We start from the raw sequence: 21,890 nt of genomic DNA on the forward strand, positions 1-21,890 counted from the left end.
ACTCGAGGACATGGATAGACCATGGGGACTGTGTATGGAAGAGGTGTGGGTTTGTTTTTTGATTATTGGGGTGTGTGGGTGTGTGTGCATGAAGCTGAAAGCTAAAATCTAAAGAAAAATAAGTGTCTGCCTAAGTTAGACCGCAATAGCAAGGACTGGGTTCTTTGCTACTTGCTGTGAACTGCAAATGTCTGCCAACTGCAACAGCAGAGAGGAGAGCAATGTGGGAGCAGGGACAGAGCAGGCACACAGTCTCTGTCCTTGTTTGGCCAAACCCCTCCGACAGCTCCTCAGCCATGGCAGCCTTCGTGGATAGCTGCACACCTGTGTGAAGGTCTCTTGCTCAAGTTATTTCTCAAACTCAAGTAACTGCAAATATGTGAAACAACTGGCAATGGGACTTTCTAGAGACTACAATGCCTTCTGCAGAAAACTTTTTGACCACAGAAGCAGGTAATTTCAAATATTGTTTTCCTCCTCTGGTCTGTTGCTGCTAACCCAAAGGCCTCTTCCTTCCTGCTACATCTAAATGTGCTGTGATTATAGCACTGCACTCAACATAGAGAAAATGCTGCAGGACTTTGCAAGAGAAGAGGAACTGAGACTACTTTGAACAGGCTGTTGCAGTATTAACTGCTCCAACCAGTTGCAAATGATACCACTGACCTATTGCATAAGTGCAATTTGAGCCAATGAAGTTTAGATTCTTCAAATTTGCCTTCTGTTTCCTGAGCCTTTCCCTCACATGGCACATTATGATTTATGTTTTACAAAAATAAAAGCTGTCATGAACAAGTGATCTGGGCAATGATGAATCTATGCAGAAGTGCCAAGCATGCAACAATGCAACCAGAAAAACCCAGCTTTATCCACCTGAACTAAGGAGGAGGAAGAAGACTGGACTGATGGCAGAATGATGTTGAGCAGGCTTGTGAAAAATCCTGCACAGATTTTTCTGGTTTTTCAGCTTCTGAAGGGTGATTCCAATCTCTGCAAGTTCCCTACCTGGGATGCCAGGGGAGGGTGAGGAAGAGACAGAGTCCATGGCAGGAATGGTAGTGAATTGTTTCACATGTTTGTTGAGGCTTGTAAAGAAACCCTGTTAATTCTCAGCTGTTTGAATTCCTGCCTGAAGGTATGGATGTATGTGATCTTCAGAGCAGGCAATATGCATAAATGCATAAAAACTGCTGGACTAAGACAAGACGAAGAAAAAGATTCTCCAGGTGGAAGCTGTGTGGCTTGTTTGCAGATTTTCTCTGTGTATTTCTTCTCTGTAGGTGTGAATATTCACAGTCCTCTCCTGGCAAAAAAAAGCATGTTTCAATTCTCAGACAGATTTACCAAAAGTATTTTTAGATTATTAATTTATTGTAATATTCCCAGCTATAAGAAATCAGAGTGTTGCTGAGAAACACCCTCTGTTCATACCTGATGGAGCAGCGTGGCCTCCAAGCCCAACAAGAATCCCAAACCCCCAGCTGCTCACACGCAGACATAACCTGATGTGTTTCACATTCCTGAATGTTTGTGGCTGGCAGCACTGAAGATCTCTGTTCCTTTAGGCGATGGGGCAATGTGGGCTGCCTTTGTGTACTCTGTGCCTTGCCCCCATTTTTCCAACAGCCTTTCCTACCCCTTCCTCCTTTCCCCTCACTTCTGCTTCTTATTCTGCATAAGATCTCTTTGCACAGACTCTCCCTATTTCTCCTTACCTTGACGGTTCATATACAACATACAATGCTCACTATGTGCCATGCTCGCATCTGGCTACCCACCTGACCGCGAAAACCTGTACCAGGCTGTTGGTGGCATTCGCTGTCCTCTGACTCAGATGATTTATGTCCCATCCTGCTCACTGCCCTGGCATCTTAGTTTTTCACATTCCTTACAACAGGGACTTGTGCCAAGCAGAGACCAAGTACAACCTAAAACTAGCTCATAAATGAACACTTCTTCTCCCACCCCTTTGCTGCCCTGCCCTCTTTGGCAACTGGGGAAAGCCTCTGCAACGTGTGGTATGCTGGGAACCTCCTGCAAGAACTCTTCCTGTAATCTCAGGCATCTATCTTTAGGAGATCTTGCTGTGTGTGGAGTTGAGGATGACTACTAAGGGTGTATCCTCAACATGAAAAAAAGGTGAGGGTGTTTCTGACTGCATTAGCTTGCACGCAAGGTGAAAATCCAGCATGGACAAGGTCATCTGCAGTTCTCGCACGTTCACTAGTTGAGATAACTCTGCAAGAGAGCTAAGTGATGAGCCGTGAGCTGCTCTGGCTACCCAGGGCTGCTACTGACTATGAGTGAATCCAGGACTGAAAATCTTCCCTTTCTATTTTTCCCAAGGCAACGCTCACCTTTAGCAGGGTATTGTGGCTGGCACAGAGGCTGGAGAAGGTAAAGCCAAGCCGTTTCACATAATCCCTGTAGATAGCCAGCGTAGTCTTCCTACATCTCTCTTCTGCCTCCACTGTCTGACCCTCAATATTTAAACCAAATTATCTCACAATACAAAAAAAGGTGAGTAAAGCAGTTTGCGGGCACCTGTTTTTTCAGATCTAAACTTCTGCCTGACTCTCATGAAGGAGGAGGGAAAGAAGAAGTTACCTGTTATTTTTCAGACTGGTTCAACTGTATCTTACAGCTGGCTTTGGTTGGGTTTTTTTCCTTTTTGGGTTTTACTTATCTGGAGCCTTTCCATGTTTAATAACCATCAAGGGTGTTATTCTCCTTTCTCCAGCTCTGGTTGTTCCCATGTTACTGTTCCTCGTGGTTCATTCTTAAGCAGCTACTAAGCTTTCTTTGAAACCATTTGCTCTCACTGAACTAAAATACTTCCTGGTCTTTTCAGATAAGGGATTTAAATGATAGAGAGAGATGTGCTCTCTGTAGCAGATGTGCTATGGCATAAAACAGGTCCAGTTTTAAGATGTATCTGGACCCAAAGTGCATCACATAACTTGTATGAATTTTCTAGGTTTGCAGAATGTATTTCATCTGGCACTGCAGTTGCAAATAAGACATGAGATAATAGCTACACTTTTTTATTATGGAATGAACCAAATAATCTAACTTTTGGGGGCATCAGGACCTGGCCAGGTGTGAGCTTCGCAGCTCACATTCATTTCTAATCCTTAGCTCTGAAACTGTTCATCCTTTACCCTTGTGGCGAGACATGTTCTTTGAAAAGTTTATCCTGCTCACACGGGAAATTAAGTCAGAGATCTCACTGTCTTTCTCTATCTTGGCCATCATGATCCTTTCACAGAATCACAGAATCACAGAATCACAGAATGGTAGGGGTTGGAAGGGACCTCTGTGGGTCATCTAGTCCAACCCTCCTGCCGAAGCAGGGTCACCTACAGCAGGCTGCACAGGACCTTGTCCAGGCGGGTCTTGAATATCTCCAGAGAAGGAGACTCCACAACCTCCCTGGGCAGCCTGTTCCAGTGCTCCGTCACCCTCAGAGGGAAGAAGTTCTTCCTCACTTTCAGATGGAACTTCCTGTGCCTCAATTTGTGCCCATTGCCCCTTGTCCTGTCGCTGGGCACTACTGAAAAGAGTTTGGCCCCATCCTCCTGACACCCACCCTTCAGGTATTTGTAAGCATTTATTAGGTCCCCTCGCAGCCTTCTCTTCTTCAGGCTGAGCAAGCCCAGCTCCTTTTGCTGTTGTTGATGTTTTGTGCCAGCTTGGCCAAAGTCTCCCCCACTGGGCTAAATTTCCATCCCTGCACTGCCTGCCTTCCCTTTACTGCCAGTTGATCCTTAGCTCCATCCAGTGGGATATCCGCTGGGCTTGTCCCGTGTTCCACAGCTGCCAGACTCCTGTGTTGCAAGGAAGATGCATGAGACACCAGTATCAAGTGCTTCTTGGTGCTGGGTTAGATTGTTTCCTGGTTAACAGCCAGTTTGGGAACTTGCTTAATTCTGGTTTTGGCATAGCTGAAAGTATCCAAGATGTTATAGCTGGTGCTTCCAGTACAACCTACACGGATGTTTGTCCTGAGTCAGACTTTCAGATTCGTAGTGATGGGAAAGCACACAAAAAGATTTGGCTGAAACTGTGTTCAAGCACTTCCATGTGTTTAAGCACCCTGATTTAGTGCACAGTCTGGAGTGGAGCCTGACCAGGTCTGCGGTGTGTCTTTTGCTTGATTTTCATAACCATGGGGATGCTAGGGGCAGTTTGAGATTCTCCTCTTGTCTTGCGGCCAAGCCATTGCTAGACTCTGTGGCACAAAGAATACAAAAATACTGTTTCTCGTTGTAGGCTAACAACAATTCCAGAGATCAGCAGACATGGTTTTCTCTCTCACTTTGTGTGCCAGTTGCCATGGTAAGCAGGAAGCACAAGCCAGGCATTTTCCTAAAGGGAAACTGAAGTCATGAAGGAGGTAGGAAAGGGAGTCAAGCCCAGAGTTCAGCTGCTGAGTAGGAAAAAGAAGTATTTCGTTTAACCTAATGATTCATCTGCTTTTTAAGGGGAACAAAGAGCAGGCTGAACTGCAGGTATGCCCACCAATGCTGCAACCACAACAATCCCTGTCTTTTTTTTCCAGGGCACAATAATGGACAGATACTAATAATATTTATTTCCACGCTAGACCTCAGAGATAGAATCAATGATGGCATTGCAAAAATCCAGAGAACCAGGAAATGTAATTTGTGTCTTTTTTAAGTTCTTGTTTGTGCTTTACAAACCAACAGAAGTGCATTCATAATGCACCAGAGGCTACATAGTTAATTCTCTTGTTCCAGCTTGGCTTCCCTTCTACAAGAACTGGGATCCCAAATTATTTCTGTGCTCTATTCTGCATTGCTCTACATTATCACCGGCAAGGAAGAATTCTGCAAGAGATGTGCTAAATGGGAGGATATGGTTGTGCATCACTGAAACTTCAGCCTGGTAGAAATAGAAATTATAAGAAAAAAGATTAATTTTACCCCTGGATATTTTAAAGAATTTCAGATAATGGTAATTCTGCAGATGTCTCCAAACCCTCACTTCATTTTCAGACCTGCAGAGCAGCTGCAGCCCTCACAACCTCCAGTCAGCAATGTGTGTGATCAGGCCCTAACCTTCATCCGCACAGTCAAAACCCAGACAGACACAGCTTAATACCCTGGCCACTCACACAACGAAAGAAAGGCTCAAACTTCATGTCAGAGGAAGACAAATGCATTTGCACCACATTCATAAACCAAATTCAGGAAGAAGAAAATGTTTCAAAATATCACTAGGGCACAGGTCTGTTTTTATAAAAACTCCAGTTTAATCTCATGGCTGAGACCTGGCAAAACATCTTTTTTTGTGGCTGTTTTTTTCTTTCTTTTTTTAAAGCAATAAGGCACAAAGGCAGGCAAGTCCACACAGAGAACAAAGCTTAACAAAATACAATCCATCAGAGCTAGCAGGAGAAATAATCACAAACCAGGGTCGGTGGGATGGGGACAGTCCTTTTCACAGTGTCTGATTTCCAGCCCTTCCCTCGACCTGGCATCAAACAGTATTTCAAAGGGGACCAGTGCCTACAAGAACAAGATCTCAGGTCAGGGCTGCTGCATGGAGCCCTCAGGAAGCACTTGCCTCCTGCCATCCTTCCTTTCCAGGGCTGTTAAAGTCTTGCTCCACCTCCAGTTGCACTCAGTGGCAAGCTTTCCATTCCTTGCCTGGAGCAAAATTAGTTACCACCAAGCTTTGACACTGATGAGGAGCAAGCAAAAGCTAAACCAAATTTGGATCAGCTACAGCTTCTCCCCCACTCTTTTTATAATTTTCTCTAGACATGGAGAGAAGCAAAAGGGACAACTGAAAAACCTGGGCATACCTGAAAGCTAATATATGCTCCAGTAGATTGTTTGCATTTCAAGGACTGGGGAGAAGCTTGTGGTGGAAAGGTAAATCAATTCTTCCATCCTGGTCTCCCCTGATCTCATCCCTCTTCTCCCAGGACATGATCTGGCTCAGGAAGGCAGATTCAGGCTGTCTGCCCACCACAGATTAGCCAGAATTAATTAGCTTCTCCTCTGGGGGCAAAAAGCCAGTTGACCTCCCACCCTCAGTGCTGCAAAAGTTGCAGCAGAAAACAGTTCCATGCATCAGCCCAAGTTTCACAGACGTGCAGGATTCTAGTTAGGCAATTCCTTCATTTTAATTACATTTCCTTTTTAATATATTTATATATAATGTTCTTTTATATATATATATAAATTTAACACAATATTCACTGCTACAGGCATTTCAGAATTCATAAAGGAAAAAAAGACTTTGATTGCACCATTTGGACTCTGGATGAGGGAAAATGTTGTAGGGCTTTGTGGGTGCTCTCTAATGCAGACCTAAGTTCTTCTGAAGCTCTAAACATGAAAAAAAGAAGTGCTTCAGTCTTTCTGAAGTGATAGCATGGGATGGACAACCCAGAGGAATGTGGTTTATAAGGTAAAATACAACCCTTCTTTCTGTTTACACTCTTGCCAATAAGGCAGCTCCTATATGAGCTTACATTATCTGTGTCCCTCCTTTGCTTCAAGGGATTCCCATCTTAACCAGCCCAACCATTTCACTCTGAGCTACACTTAACAGAAGCTACACAAACCCCCTTGACTACAAGGGAAGAATAAGTGAAATTTAGTCACTTGTCTCTCATTGGTAGAAGTCCACAAGAAACATGTGATGGTGATACCATATCATGACTGAGACTGGGGCCATCTGCAAACTTAGTAGTGGCCCTTACATTCTTCACAGTCTCAAGGGACTCGAAGGTACTGCAGGGTCCCTGAAATGATCCTTGCAGAGCTGCAAATGATGTGACAGGCAATTTAGGAAAGTCATTTCCATAATGCCAAGAACAAGACTTAGCCCTCCCATACACAAAACTTCAAATTCTGGGCCAGACCCATCTTCCATAAATCTTTTCTATCCCTCTCCATAATGCTTCACAGGAAAAAAATAAACAAACCCAAAACCAAGCAAAAAAACCTAAAATTCTTTCTTAAAGTTTCTAGTGTTGCAGGGTAGTGCTGGAGCACAGGAGTTTGGTACCCACAATGTACCACTGCAAAACCCTGAACTTCAGAAGAGCTTCCAGTCTCAGGTTCAATCTGGTATTGCAGGGTGACAGAGGACAACCTAAGGTCTCTGAAGCAAAGAGGACATCAGGTCTGACCCTGAAACTGATCATAGAAATGGCTTAGTAAAGTTGGATCTCAGGAAGTTCCAACCACACAGTCAGCACCACTTAATGGGAGATGGCTTCTGTCTTCTGGATCTATGCAACTATCAAGCCCTGGTCCTTGAAGCTGACTGCAACTATCAGTATCAACACGGATCCATCATCAGGCATTAGAAACTCTGCAGAAGTTTGGGTCTGGATTTTTGAATGGTTACACCTGTGCAATGGTGCATCTTGCACCTAAGCAAGTACTCCCAGCTCTGCAGGATCTGGGGCTTTATCTCAGCTCTCTTGATAGAAGCCCACTGGTGACCATAGAGCTACAGTGATGTGCCTGCATTAAATCCACTTGGCTAGGCTCTTGGAAGTTTTCTGTATCAGCTGAATGCTGGCTATGAAGTTGTACATAGAGGTCTTATTACAGAATCTCTGCTTAATTAAAATCTGAGACCTGGAACTGAGTTCACATTCTGAAACACACTTAAAAACTGTAATCTGGATACAGATTTTAGTTGAGGCTGATCTTTACTATCAAGTAAAGATTTCTAATAATTTTCTCATGTAGGAGTTTCACCGCTTATGCCAAAAGCACTATTACTTACTGGAACGTTGCTACAAGTTGAGACAGTGTATTGTATGCAAATTGCCAGACCTCATTTCTTGTTCATAGATCAGCTTATATGAGAACAAGAAGGGAAAAAAAAAAAAAAAGAATGGGTTTAAGGTGCCAAGGTTTCATCACATTTTCTTTTCCTTTTGATAGATTACCTTGTGAGCTTCCTGGCTCCATTCCAGATGCCTTGGCAGTCAAAACTTCTAGGAACTGAGAGAATATAAATCCCTGCCCAAAGTAAACTATTTTGTTCATGCCAAAAAAACCTGGACATCGTTTGCTCAACTTTTACTTTCTGTAAAGCCTTACCACAATACCTTGCTTAGAACCTTTCCAAGTCATTTGCCATTAACCCAGCCGTGGTGGTTAAAAGCTTTCTCAAGAGGCAGTGAAAAAGGCATTTGGATGCCATGTAAAAGCAGTGCAGAGCTGTTAATACCATGAGGAGCATGGAAGACTGGCAGTCCCCGAGTTTTAATGAGAGTCTGCACAGGCATCTTATGGTCTGGGAGGAGGAGGACCCAATTGTCATGAAGCTGCATATTCTGGACCTGTCACCCATGGCTTGTCCAGGTAAAGCATAGGCTGACACCTGTGAGAGAACATGGACCCGAACAAGAACTCCAAGCTCTCGTCTGGTTTAATATTCTCCCTCAACAAAACTGACAGCACAGATTTAGTTGTCTGCCCTGTTCCTTCTTCTATGGCGTTATGCACAAATGAGTACAGTGGGGAGGATCAAAGATTCTAACTAGTGACAGGGAAAAACCCTCTTGTTTCTTTCACACTCCCTTTAGATATGCCAGGAGAAAATTCTGCTGAAGATACATTCCTCGCATTTGTGGGCCCAGAACTTCTCAAAATTACTCTGGTATATCTCCCCTTTAGCAATGAAAGAGTGCAGAGAAAGCCCTCCAGCCACAGTGACACTAATGAAGTGGTGCATTCAGTACAGACCACGAGCTCATGGGCTGAGTTTGCTAACAATTTGAAAATACCAGTACTTCGGAAAAAAAGCCCTAAACGTACATCCACTGGGAAATTCTGACTGACATTCATTATGGTGGCTATAGCACCTCCTACCAGATGCTCAGTTACTGCTTAAACTATAGCCTATAATACCCCTCCAAGGGCCTACAGACTCAGCCATCTCCATGAGTGATGGCCTCTGCAAGCACCACTACAGGGACAATCTCAGTTCTGGCAGCAACACCTGTGTTCTTGTCTCCTCCGTAGTCACTAGCGACACTTAAATTGCAGAGACAGCACAGGCTGTACCTGACTTTGCAATCGCCCACAGTCACACACCAGGCAACAGATGAGCCTGCGGTGAATGCAGAGTTGGAGGCTTTATAAAGGAAGCTTTAATTCTATTCCCGCAGCAGCTGTTGCTTATGTGAACGTGTATTTGCCTGTAAAAATAACGGCCCTTCAGGAGAGAGTTTAATTCACTTCAAATCCCCCTCTTAGGATATTGTTCATGATCTGTTCTGCAGTCCCACAAATCATCCTCTTTACCATACTCTTAATCAATCTGAAAGTGCTGAGGGTCAGGGAGGTGGCAACCAGCCAAGCTTTCAAAAAAACAGTGTAAAATCACAAGGAGAAGAAGTTTAAAGGAAGAAGAAGCACGTGGGGACATGCCACACAGTGGCAATGAGAGACCAAGGGTCAAAGATATGTCAGTCAGGATGCAAGAGGGCAATAGCCGTAGGACATGCCGATCAGAAGGTCCTCTTGCTTTTCTCTGCTGTTGGCAGTGTGGAGCACAGCTGGAGATAGTTGCAGAGGTGTCATCTGGCTTTAAGCAACGATGAAGATAGTCGATACTGGCCTTTGTTACAACCATATCTTTTCTGTCATCCATACCAGCCTGAGAAGTCTCTACTGCTGGACAGACAGCCGCACACTCATTCCCGAGCCACACAGATCTTGTCTGCCCAAGGAAGGTGTGGCTGAGCACAACAAAACTTATGAGCAGGACTTGAAAGATTAGAAGAACAACTAGATGTTTCCTGTCCAGCTACTTTCAGTGCTTGCACATGCTGGAAAGAGCACATCTTTGATGCAAGGACAGAGCTGGACGCAGCACCTTCAGGTTGTATGTTTGTCACTGGAACATCCTTGGGTGTCTCATGCTTTGTATGACTTGCTCATGCCAGCTACACCTTCCTCTTCAGCTATCCCCAGCCTCCTTGCACTATTTATTTACAGTCTCTAAATCAGACAACAGAGATGGATAGGCATGGTCCTTCACTGGTGGCTGGGAAAGGACGGAAGGAAGTCCCAAACCTCTAGACTTACCTCCTCAGGAGATGTTGTGCCCCTGCACCCTGGGCTGCAGTGCTTTGGAGCAGTGTTTCCTCCCAGCCCTATTTTCTAATTATACCGAGATTTATTTTTCCTTTTTTCCAAAGGGAGGATGAGACTTTCACAGGGTTTGTTAGACAATAAGTATGCGGAAATGCAAGTTCCCTGGGACTGGCTTACAAAAAAAAGCAGACAGTGAGGGACTAGATAGGGGTGAACAAGGGAAGGAAAAGCAAGACTAAAAGTCTATGACCCTCCACAGCAAAACGCTTTGCAAGAAGCCGTAAAGAATTTGGGTCCTTCTTGCACAAAATAGTTATAACAACAGCAAAATGGCAAGAGTTGGTCTTGGACACTGCCATCCCATTCACCATGGAAAAGGAATAAGAGAAGCAGTTGCTATTCAATCTGCCTCCCACTTCGTCCATCCAGAATCACAGAGCGCCTCTGGGGCTGGTAAAAGCAGCTAGTAGAGGTCTCCAGTCTCTGGCCATTCTTGGGGATGGTCATTTTGTTCCGCAACATCACCCCCTCAGGCGTCGCCTGCGAAGTCTCAGACAGATCACCACAAATGGGGCTGGAAGAGGTGGTCTGAGTGGGGCTCCTTATGGGTGATAACAACACCCTGGAGTCTGCTGAAGAGGAGGGATGGTCCATAATGGGGAAAGGGGGACTGAACAGAATCAGACTCTGGGGCCTCCCGGGCCTAGATCTGTAGGAAGGCTTGGAGAACCCTGATGGCCTCTCCATCTTTGAGGACTGTGGGTTATCTCCAACTGTCTCCCCCTCAGAGGTGCGCTTTCGGCGCAGAACAGGGGCATCCAGAGCAGTGTGATGACTGGACTGAGATGGCTCCAGTGGAGAGCCAAGGCTGCTGTGCCAAGGACAAGCTGAGTCCTTTTGAGCTGGGTCACTGTTTTCTTTCTCTGCTTTGGCTTTCTTCTCTGTCAGTGGGCTCTGGGGGCCCTCCAGGTGGCTCCACGCCACCCGCTGAGTCTGTCTGATGGCCTGCTTGGCTTCTGCTTCCTTCTTCTCGGCCGGCAGAGCAGCATTCTGAGCTTGCAGGGGCTGGGGGATCTGAGTGTACTGAATCTTGGGTGGTATCACAGGAACTGCTCTAGCCTGGCACATCTTAATCATGAAGGAGGTCCTGACCGCTGACACGCTGACAGGAGCAGAGTTACGACGGCCAGTGGTGGCATGGGCCACTGCCAGGTAATCCAAGTCTAGATCCAAATGGGCATTAAAATGAGACCCCCAGGGAACTCCTTTACTGGCAGCAGGGCAGGCAGTTGGCAGGGATGGGACAGAATCACTGCTTTTTACTTCCTTCTGCCCACACAAGAGGTTCCCAGGGGCAGAGGGCATGGACAGGCTCTCAAACGTGAAGAAATCTGGGGCTGGAAGGAGCGAATCCAAGTTGAGTGATGATGGCCTAGTCTTCACTTTACGAGGTGTTTCTTCACCTTTATTACTCAGCTGTAATTCAGTGGTAGAGCACAATGCTTTGGTAACAGCCTCTCCTCCCAGGGCAGTGTCCTGAGACATGGATGACTCCTCCTTTGTGCTCTTCACCTGTGAAGAGCTGCCTGGGCTATTTTGGTATGGTAAAGACAGCTCAGGCTTTGAGCTCCAAGGGTTTTCTTTGCTCACATCCACTTTCTTTTCCTCAGGCTCTGAAATAGGGATTCTGGAGGGTTCTTCTTTCTCAGCTGATGCTTCCTCCCTGCTGAGGGAGTACTTCAGCTCCTCAGGTTTCCAAGGTTCTTCTGGAGGACTTGTGCCATTCTCCTCTTGCTTAGCTTTGCCCAGACTAGAAGGGGAGATGGGTTGTGTTTTGGGAAGCTCACAAGTCACTGTCAGAATGTCACTGCATGGTTGCTGCTGGTCAGAGCCATCTATGAAAGAGAATGGGATAGTCCATAGACTCATCACTGTGTCTTTACTGTCCAGGGAGAGGCTGCGACTGAATCGTGGTCTAATAGAAAGACCTGTCTCTGCTCTCTGGCTCTGTGGCTGAAACTCCTGTATCATCTTCTCCTGAACGTCCTTAAAGGTGGGGGAATGGAGTGGGCTTGTAACCCACTGGTGATCCTCCCATGGCTCCACAAGTTCTAAGCTCTGCACATTATCTGTCCAGGTATCCTCATCATCCTGGTCACCAGCATCATGGGTTCTACTAACAGCGTTGCCCTCCTTCAGCTCCTGGATTCCAGCTCCACTCAGCGCCTTGGAGGAGAATGTGTCCCTTTCATCAGCAGTCATTATTTCAGGCTTCTCCCTCTGAGCCCGGACTCTGTCAAGACCATCATTTTCCCTCTTCAGCTGGCAAGTGCTATCTTTTTCTCTCCCTGACTCTGGACATGCTCCTTTGGAACAAGAAAATTCATCACTTGGGGCAACCTCATTAAATTCTGATCGACTATGAAGCTTCCAGTCCAAGGGAAGAGTGAGACTTTCACTCCTGCTGTCCACAGCTGAGTGGTGGCTCTTTGGAGTGGTTGTGTGAGTCGGAAGAGTACCCGGTTTGGCTAGGGCTGAAGCACAGCTCTGCTGTGCAACCGTATCAGACTGGCAGTCGTGGAGGCTATCTTGTTGTTCCGTGACGACAACACCACATAAAGGCACCTGAGTTGTTATCTGTGGTGTTCTGCTTGCAGATCTCTGCTCAGACAGTGTTGCACTCTGCCCCGGGCCAGGGGAAGAGCTATCTGTTTGTACTGAAGAGGAGGATTCAGAAATTAGGCCCGTCTTGGAGACAGCGGCTGGCAAGAGCAAGAGCTCCTCTTCAGGTTCAATAATTTTCAGTTCCTGCTGTATGTCTGGCCACAGTGGTTCTAGAAGGGCATTCGCACTGTCCTCCTCAGTCTGAAAGACAGAAGAAATGCCATGACCTGGCAGCTCAGAACTTACCAGTAAATACCACTCCATTTTCCGTAAACAGCCCTCTTAGAACAGACAGGCTTCTGGATGAGCACGCTCACAGGTATAGAAACATAGACACACATACTGCTAGCATTTCAAGGAAGGAAATAAGTCTATAAACAAGTGGGTTTCTGGAGGAGAAGATCCGAGCTGCAGCTAAAATGAGGTCAGGACAGACATACTGAAAGAGTGAGGTGAATGAGTAGCTGTAGTGTCTCAGCCCGTTTCTCAGCTCTTCCCATTCAGGCTTGCTTGGCCTTGCCAGAGGATCTGCATTCCCAAATCACACACGAACTGGAATGAATAATCTATTCGAGGAGCTATGCCAACAGATCTTTAAATAGCTGTCCAGAGATGAGTATCGCTGTAAGAAACTTGGTGAAAAAGCTCTGCTAGAGATACAGAGGAGGCAAAAATACTAATTAAAAAAAAATAGTGTGTAGAGAATGGAAGAAAAAAGGACTGTTCAAGCTGTCCAGGACAAATGGGACAGCAAAAATAGAAGAGGAATTCAGAGACCGTGGGTCAAAATGCTCAGACATCCGGACAGTCTCACATCTGGACAGTCTCAGAGCAGACAGATTGTACTGACAGCAATCATATAGTTACAGGAAAAAGAAGACCAAAAGGGGACAGCAGGTAGCTGTGTAAAGATAAATCACCACACGGTGATGTGGACAGAAGTTAAATCAGTACATTGTCAGTTCTTGACCCTGCTTAGCATAGGTCATAGACTGAGTTTTCACAACTACAGACACACAATGAAACTTTAAAGAACCTCCCAGTCACCACCATGACATTGTCCCCCATCTTTTTTCTCATGCCTTCTTCCTTACCACATCTCTTAAGCGTGAACCTTCTTCTGTTTTAGCTGTCTTGATCTCCTGCTGACCACAGCTGCCTTCTGAGGAGACAGCCTTTGTCTTGAGGTGTCCTTGCTCTGCCTTGTCCGCAGGGAGCGGCTCCGCATAAACCTCTGAGGCTGGTGTTTGTTCCAAGGTGGAACTCTGCTCTGAAGACTGCCGGGAGCTGCCAGTGCTGCTTGTGCAGCTGCTTTGCCCACATAACCTGTCCTGATTTTCTGCTGCTGGCTGTGGAGTTTCTAAGGACTTGGGTTTCCCAGCTGCCACTAGTTCCTCAGGGTGAGAGCCTGGATCAGAAACATAAATGAATGATGTAACCACTTGTGACTGAAAACATGTGCCCTGAGACAAAGCGGTGGGGTTTCAACCCAAAGCCAACTAACAAAGCTGAAGAGCTCCCTCCAGGTACAACAAGACACTGCTGGGAGGCCACCCACCTCCCCAGTCTCATTACTGCAACAAGCACCAACCTGATCTGCTATGGTCAACACCCACCCTGCTACAGCTTGGTCTCTCATGCCACCGAGCTGCGGGGCACCTCCAGCAGCCCAACAGAGGCTCCACATCTCCCTCCTTATAGACACACTTTTACCTCCAGACGCTGCCGCTGGCAGGGTGGGCCCCGGCTGTTTCTCCTTCCGCTCCAGCGCCTGCTCTGTCCTCGTGTGGGTCCCCACTTCCAGGGCAGAGGGGCTTATGCTCTCGGCCACCAGGGAGGACAGCTCATCTAGGCTGGAGAGGGACAGCTTCTCCTTGGTGGGCACACGGCATGGAGTGCTATTGGTGCTGATGACTGCGGAAACACGGAGGGGGACAGAGACTGCGAAGGGCTCTGAGATGTTCAGGGCTTTCCTCTGGTGACGAGGAGAGGCCTCCAAGGGAAAGAGGCTGCTTGGAAAGCCTGACTTGGTGGCTGTTTCAGAGGTGTAGAACATGCGGCCCCCTTTGGAGGAAGTCTGCTCGTTTTCGGCATCCTCTGATGCCCGGAAGACCTTCAGCTGCTCAGGGGGTGACTTTGCCTGCGGTGTCCGGGGAGTACCTTTCTCCCCACTCAGCTCTGAGCATCCTTTGGGCCCCATGGCCGTTCCTTCCCGCTCCCACTCATTCTCCTTACTGAGGTCATATGAGCTGCCTGTGCCTCCTGTCCGTATCTTCATCACCGGGACAAAAAACCCTCCAGTAGTCACTGCCCGTTTGAATCTGCTCTTCTCATCCTCCCCTAGAGGAGAGAAGATACGAGGGAGTCAGTAGGAAGTGAAACACTTGCAAGCAACCTTCCTCTGTGAGGAGCCCTCCTCTGGGGATGGGTCCTGCCCCGGCAAACACCCACATTTCTCCAGAGGGATGGGGACAGCAGACACTGAACACCTTCCAGGCTCAAGCCCTGGGGCCTCCTTCAAACTGAGCAGGCAGGGCTGGATAGGATGCCCTCCAGTGGAAATGACGTAGGACTTTCATTAGAGGCCCTCCTCGATCACACTCTGGAAGTCTAGGACCAGTGTGCATTGCCCACAAAGATCACAGCTCTGGGCTTTATTGGTTTATTGCAGGCACTTTTCACTGCTTTGTACTTTTCCTCATAAATGTGAATTTTGTGCCCAGAATAACCAAGAGTGAAATTGAAGCAATCCGACTGCTAATAAAGATGCAGCTAGGCACAGCGGTAACTCCCAGGTGCATGCGCTAACATAAAAGACACAGAAAAGGGTGAAAAATGCATGCACACAAAGATGAGGGCACAAGTCAGGAGCCACGGCATAAGCATGCAAAGATACACAACGGGGTGAGACAGGCAAAGAAACAGACCACTGCATGCAAGCAGGCACAGGGCAAAGCTGAGAATGCAGAGGTGCAATCCTTCACCCTTATGGTATAGGCTATCGATGTCTCACCTTCCACTGGCAGGGAACACAGCGAGTCCATGCTCTTCGCAGGCCGAATAGTTGCTTTTTCTGTGGAAAATTAGTTTTGGAAACAGGCCTCAGATTCTGCAGCTTTGCAAGTTTCAGCCCATAAAGACCAAAGGCTACATATAGACGGGCATGCCAGGCAGACATCAAAGTTATTTTCCATTTCCAAGCATTCCCTCTCTGTATCCACAGCACATGGCTTATTACCCACAACACTTGTCCACGCAGCTGGGGATCTGCTAGCGCTAACAACAGCTTTGCACCTGCCGGACATGTGGAGAGCTATACTTAACCCAGGCAGTCAACACCATCTCCACTGAGAGCCAGTTAAGCATCCCCAAAGCTGTTCTGTGCCATTGCCCTCCCCAATCAAGTCAGGCTGTTGGCTGTGGGTGCTTTTTAACTAAACTAACATAAATGTCTTCTCACCTCTCATTCCTCATAGCAAATGTTAGGTTATTTTTACATTGCATTCTCAGGCTCTTTTGCTGGCGTGAGCATACCCTGCCTCCAGCAAGCACTCTGGGAAATTTATGATAGCTGTAAGCAACCTGTTCTCCTGGTCATCCTCACTGGACTTACGTGTCCAGAAACAGGCTGCCATTTGTCACCAGATCCTCCATAGGTCTGTTTCTGAGAAGTTTTGGAAGCATGTAGCTGTTACTTATCTGAGGAGGGGAGATGGGGGAAAACGTAGCTGGCAAGAAAGACAAGTTAGCCTCTGGCAGCCCGAAAAGGGTCCATGAAGCTCTGGAAAATGTCTGGGAGCAAAGTTTGCTGTTTACAATGTTGCACAAAGTAGGTAAGACAGAAAGTGAGCAGGCTTGTTGGACTACATTTGTTTATATAATTAAGGCTTCTGCGACTGACTTTCACATGATCATAGGAGAAACTCCAGCTACTTCTTGCATTTATCTGGACTCCTGGCTACCTTTTACACTCATATGGTATGGTATCTTAAGCACTGACTCTGCTTTCCTAGAGGAAAAGAATTCAAGCTGTGGAGCTTGTGTTTTATGTGACTCGCAGACGTGTGTGCATGGACACAAACCGTGTTAAATCATGTGGTGAGTTTCAATAGCAAGTTCATCTGTTTCCTCACATTAGACTGTAGGCAGAGAGCACACAAAAATACAACATGGCAGCACTAAAGCACTGCTGCTCAAAAACGCTACTTCTGTGCCTAAATCTTGGCATGCTGTTGTGCATTTTTGTGTCCTGCTGGTGAAACTGCACAGTCTCCTATCACTCAGTACTGTGCTTGGAACAAGAACTCAGCCTCCACGATCACTGGGCTCCAGTCATTCCTGGGCATCCTTGGGTTAGCACTATTTTGGGACAGAGCATTCCTTATCAAAGTGCAAAGGTAATCTCGTGATCAAAATAGAATGGAGAGCTATTTTGAGGTCTTTCATGGGCACCCTATGGAGGGCCATCTGTACATGCAATACATGGGGGAAGGCAGGGGTCCAAAAAGAGCTGGATCCAGGATTTAGCTTCACACTCAACTTCTGATCCAAATACAGCACCTCTTACATGTGGTTGTAGGTAATGTTGCCAACATTAATTATTTTATTTGAAGTCTTGCAATGTTTGGTAGTGCTTCTCCAAACACCAGCTCCTGGAGTTGTGATATTACCTTAAAAAAATATCCCACCTTCATCTTTGCACAACCTGGTGTAGTGGAAGATGTCTCTGCCCGTGGCAGTGGTGTTGGAACTAGATGATCTATAAGGTCCCTTCCAACCCAAACCATTCTATGATTCTATGATTCTTTATAAAAAGTAGCTTTCTTGACTTGGAGATGCGGATAAAATCTAGCACATACAAACCCAAAACACTCCTTTATGAACTCAGGTAAAAAAGGGTGTGCTTTCTTTTAAAAATTGTAATTACTTTTAAATCAACTTCATGATTTTTAGAACTTGAGTCATCTTTTCTGAACACTGAGAATTGGCATTGCCATGTGCTTTTCTAGGAAGCAGAGTCTTTAAGAGATTGCAGCTCAGGAGGGACTAGAACTTGGAATTACAGCCAGGAGAAAAGGCAACTTCTCTCTTGTAAATCCTGCAAAAGTAATAGCTTCCCTCGAAGTGCTGAGAGCCAGGAGTCATCAGAACTCCTGGCACCTTGACTTTCACAGACACTGAACACAATTGGTTCTTTAATGCCCTTTAATGGAAGGACAGCCTGGAAGGATAGCCATTTGCCTAGTGCCATATAAGGAATATTAGGAGCCAGAGGCTGGTTGGGCTGGAAGAGTAGACTAATCCAAATGCACATGGCACTTCCTCGTCCCCAGGATTGACAGGTGGACAACAAGAGCCTGTTTATCAAGTACCAAAATGGAATCTTTACTGTAGCTGTCTGGCATATCCTACTGAAAGGGTGCTTCTCACCACCACGTGAAAATGGGATGTCCACGAATCCAGGCAACAAACATGGCCCCATTAGACTATCTCAAGCCTAATGGTAATAGTGCCATCTGGATACAGGTTGCCCCATGCTGTCAATATCACAGGAGAAATACTTCACTGAAAAGTGTGTTCTTACCAGAGAGCTTCTGTGCCCTTACGAAGACACTCCCATTTCGACTCAGTTTAGACTTCGATTCTGAGCCAGAACGGCCCAGGTTAAATATCGACTTCCATTTCTTGGACTTGGTAGATAATTTTCTCCTGGAAGAAAAAAGGGCTCAGGAGGTTACCAAACCCTAGAGACTTTTGTCTTTTTAATATTCCACAAAAGCCTCTGAGCTCTCTCCCCTCAACACTGTCCCTCTTTTCTTCTCACACCTCTTTCAATTCTAAGGCATGTATGGCACAGCTACACAACCATCTCTTGCTTTTCTGTAAACGATTTTTCTGTATTGCTGATTTAACTGTGCCATAAATGAGAAGGCACCTAAGCCAATTTCTCAGAGAGCTGGCTCTGGCATCATGCTACAGTGACTGTGGTTGACTGAGTGATCAAACATGCTTGTCCCCAGAAAGGAGAGGTTTACGATGCTAGAACTATCTTGCAATACAGTAAAGAAAAATTGCCTTTTTAAGAAGTTTTAATGACAGAATGCAAGATAAATTCCAGAGAACTGATGGAACTGGTACTATTGCTCAGTGCACAAAGCTGTCCTTTAAAGTCCACGTGTTCTACAGTTGTTATGAATGCGAAAATAAAAGGATCCCTTAATACAAACTAGCTGTTAATGCTTCTCAGCCCAACATTAATTTAACCATAGGTGTTATATGATCCTATGCAAGTATCATGTACTAACCACAAAGAAAAAGGCTTAAGGGAATTAAATTAATCTCTCGTAACTGTCAGCAGAAGTGCGACACCAGTTCCCCATGTCTCTTTGGGAATTCCAGCTTTAAACAGAAAGACGTTGCTACTCCTGAAGCCAGTTTTATTCTATGCATATTACTGCATGAAGTTCTGTTTCAGTTCCTTCACATACCTGTTCTGTCTGCTCTTTCAATCTCACCTATTCCAGAGCAAGAACCTTCATATCTCCCTCTCTTGATTTCCATCAGGGGCTTTTGACTCCCATAGTTCTGCTTTTCTTTATGATCAGTACTTAGAAGAGCACAAATCAGTCCTACAAAGAGGATTAGTATCTTTGGGATAGGACTGTTCTCTTCAAGTGAGAAAGCAAAAGGTATCCTTTTGTCTTCAGCTGGTTATCTTCTTGCCAGTATTCTGTTAGACAGCTCCTTTTTTCTTCAATATATCAGGTGCAAATAAATATCTTTGCTCGGGTGCTTTATGGGTCAGTAGATTAATGAGCCTCCTGCTGCAGAGGCTATAATCTCTTAGAATGAGGCAGCAGAGTGGCCGTATATTAACAGATAGATAGACCAGTAGATAAATATTTATGCTGGGCAGCAGCGCCAACAACTGCAGCAACCTCAGCTGAAATTGGACTCTTCTCCTGGCATAGGCATAGGTGGTGTAGGTGCCACTATGTAAATATCTCTTCATACTGGGAGCGAAAATTTGCCTTGCTGCTTGGCTGTGAGTGCAGAGGAACCTGGAGAACGGTGACACTGAGCAGGTCAATGCCACCAGGCGTGCCCTGGACCAGCCGCCAACAGGTGGAACTCGTAGGAGAGCTGTGTCTGGAACTGCTCCACATTCAGACCATGTTTAGCCAACTCCTGAGCTGACGAAAGGATGCAAAGACAATTAATTCCTCCTGCAGGAGGTCTGCATGTTTCTACCCCCATGGAGGGATGAGGAGTAGTGGAGCTATGAAACCAGCAACTGCAATGCTTCTCAGGAGAAGCTGTGCCTCTTTTGAGAGGGGCATACAATTTTTTCTCAGTGGTGGCTGTAGATTCATGCGTGCAGGTGTGGGGTATCATACTAACAAAAGTCTCATTTCTGATCACGCTGGGCAACCTGCACTTTTTTTTTGTACTTTACACTCCTCTTGGCACTTACTTGCTGTCAGGGAGGTCAACAACTGTGTGGAAGAGGGACCCAGTTACAGGGACGATTTCAGGCAAGCTGTTCTCTCTTCTCTCCTTTCGAGCAGGGTGGGAGGCAGATAGACTCCGTGCCTGTGCTTCTTCCAGGCTCACCAGTTTCATTGGCAGGGAGGCCGAGGGGAGGGTCAGACTTTTCACAACCGATGCACTCTCTGAAAAGCAAGAAAATACATTCCAACCTAGTGTGAGGAGAGACGAGAGCAAGACCTTCATGTCTTTGTTTGACTGGAACACCTCCTGTGGAGGGGGTAAAGGAGCAGCACGTGCAGGGAGAAAGGCTTTTTGTCAGATAAGTCTTCCATCTCCCCAGCAACCTTATCCATCTAAGTGCATTCCCAACAGGGGCCACGCTCTCCAGCCAAAGGCTGTGTTGCACAGACTTACTGCCTCTGCTGTAGATGCTTCGGTGTGAAAGAGGCATCTCTGAAAACCACCAAGATCCACACATTCCCCTTTCTCCTCCCGTCTTCCTTCTCTCCCTCCCCAAAATTTGGAGCAGTTCAGTCCCCAGTCCAAACCTGGTCTCTCACTTCCACATCTTTCTCCTTGTCTTGTTTAAGGAAGGGAGGCTGTTCTAAAGAACAGCATTCCTTTACGTTCCTAATGCATTTCAGGGCCATGGAAAGGAGTGTGACCGACAGCCCTGGAAACTGAAGGTGCCTGTTTACATGGGAAGTGGCAAAGCCAACTTCCCATATGCCACCCCACCAACAGCCCTGTCCTAAACAGACCTCCTCGAAGTGCATGAAGGAAGTGCAATCTCTCTAGTCCATTAGGTACTTAGCCCTTCTGCTGAAGCAGGGTGCAAGCTCCTGCCTGTGCAGAGATGCTGGGTGAAAGGGCAGTTTCCCACCAAGAAATAAACCGGGGCCATCAGCATGTTCCTCTCCCAACTCCACACAGCTGTTAAAGGCCAGCAGTGTTCAGCACTTACAAAACTCGGGTCAGATTTGCACCAGTGACCTGCAGTACAACCAGAATCCTTGGAATTTACTAGTCAGCACTTTGCTGCAATGCTTAAGGGTGGTACATAAGCAGCTTCTTATTCTGTCTTCTGCCTTATGCCAGGGCATCAACAAGGACGTAGGAATGGCACCCGAACCAGCAGAGCAGGGATGCTACAGGTCAAGCAGGGCACTGCACTAAAACTGCGGGCTTCAAGGACAGGCTAGCAGAGAATGCCATATGTTGAGCGAAAGGTGGGTGTGACAAACTGACAGAGGGCTGGAAAGGCAGAAAGTTTACTCCCTCACTTCTGCAGGTATTATAAGTCTTCCCAGTGCGTAAAACAGAACAATGTTTATTTCTGAAATTACTTGAGCTCACTGTGGATCCAAGTCCTCTCACTTCCCAGGCTGAAAAGCATTTTGACAACAAACCTGTCACTAAATAGCAAAAATCAGCATCTCCCATGACTGTTCCTGTCCCAAGAAAAAAAAATCTTTTTATAAAACATCCCCAAGTAAAAACCATAAGCTTTTAGAACACAAGCTTAAGTTTTATCTTGGGAGTGTGGCCTCTGACTTGGGTGGATATGTTGGCTGCAGGGCAGGTATCATCGGTATGAGTAATTATAACTGGGGGAGCCTGAGAGAAGAATTGAGA

At 46.3% G+C, this 21,890-nt stretch overlaps 1 protein-coding gene across 2 annotated transcripts in view; it reads right to left on the reverse strand.

Annotated features, from left to right (window-relative positions):
• Positions 1–1,238: 1,238 nt before the first annotated feature.
• Positions 1,239–21,890, reverse strand: part of ARHGAP31 (Rho GTPase activating protein 31) — a 66,785-nt gene continuing 46,133 nt past the window's right edge. The window contains exons 7-13 of one of the 2 annotated variants that reach the window (XR_012765654.1): positions 20,239–20,437; positions 18,349–18,473; positions 15,778–15,837; positions 14,478–15,104; positions 13,859–14,172; positions 10,092–12,965; positions 1,239–1,303 (exon numbers count right to left, since the gene is read on the reverse strand). Coding sequence is in view for 1 of the 2 variants with exons in the window: in XM_009933243.2 (XP_009931545.2) it covers positions 10,497–12,965; positions 13,859–14,172; positions 14,478–15,104; positions 15,778–15,837; positions 18,349–18,473; positions 20,239–20,437 (3,794 nt within the window). In the remaining variant the exon portion in view is untranslated. Of the gene's footprint in view, positions 1,304–4,582; positions 12,966–13,858; positions 14,173–14,477; positions 15,105–15,777; positions 15,838–18,348; positions 18,474–20,238; positions 20,438–21,890 lie in introns of those variants that run through there. The other variant, XM_009933243.2, reaches the window with a different exon arrangement.

The sequence above is a fragment of the Opisthocomus hoazin genome, chromosome 1, assembly GCF_030867145.1.
Source record: "Opisthocomus hoazin isolate bOpiHoa1 chromosome 1, bOpiHoa1.hap1, whole genome shotgun sequence".
Classification (NCBI taxonomy): domain Eukaryota; kingdom Metazoa; phylum Chordata; class Aves; order Opisthocomiformes; family Opisthocomidae; genus Opisthocomus; species Opisthocomus hoazin.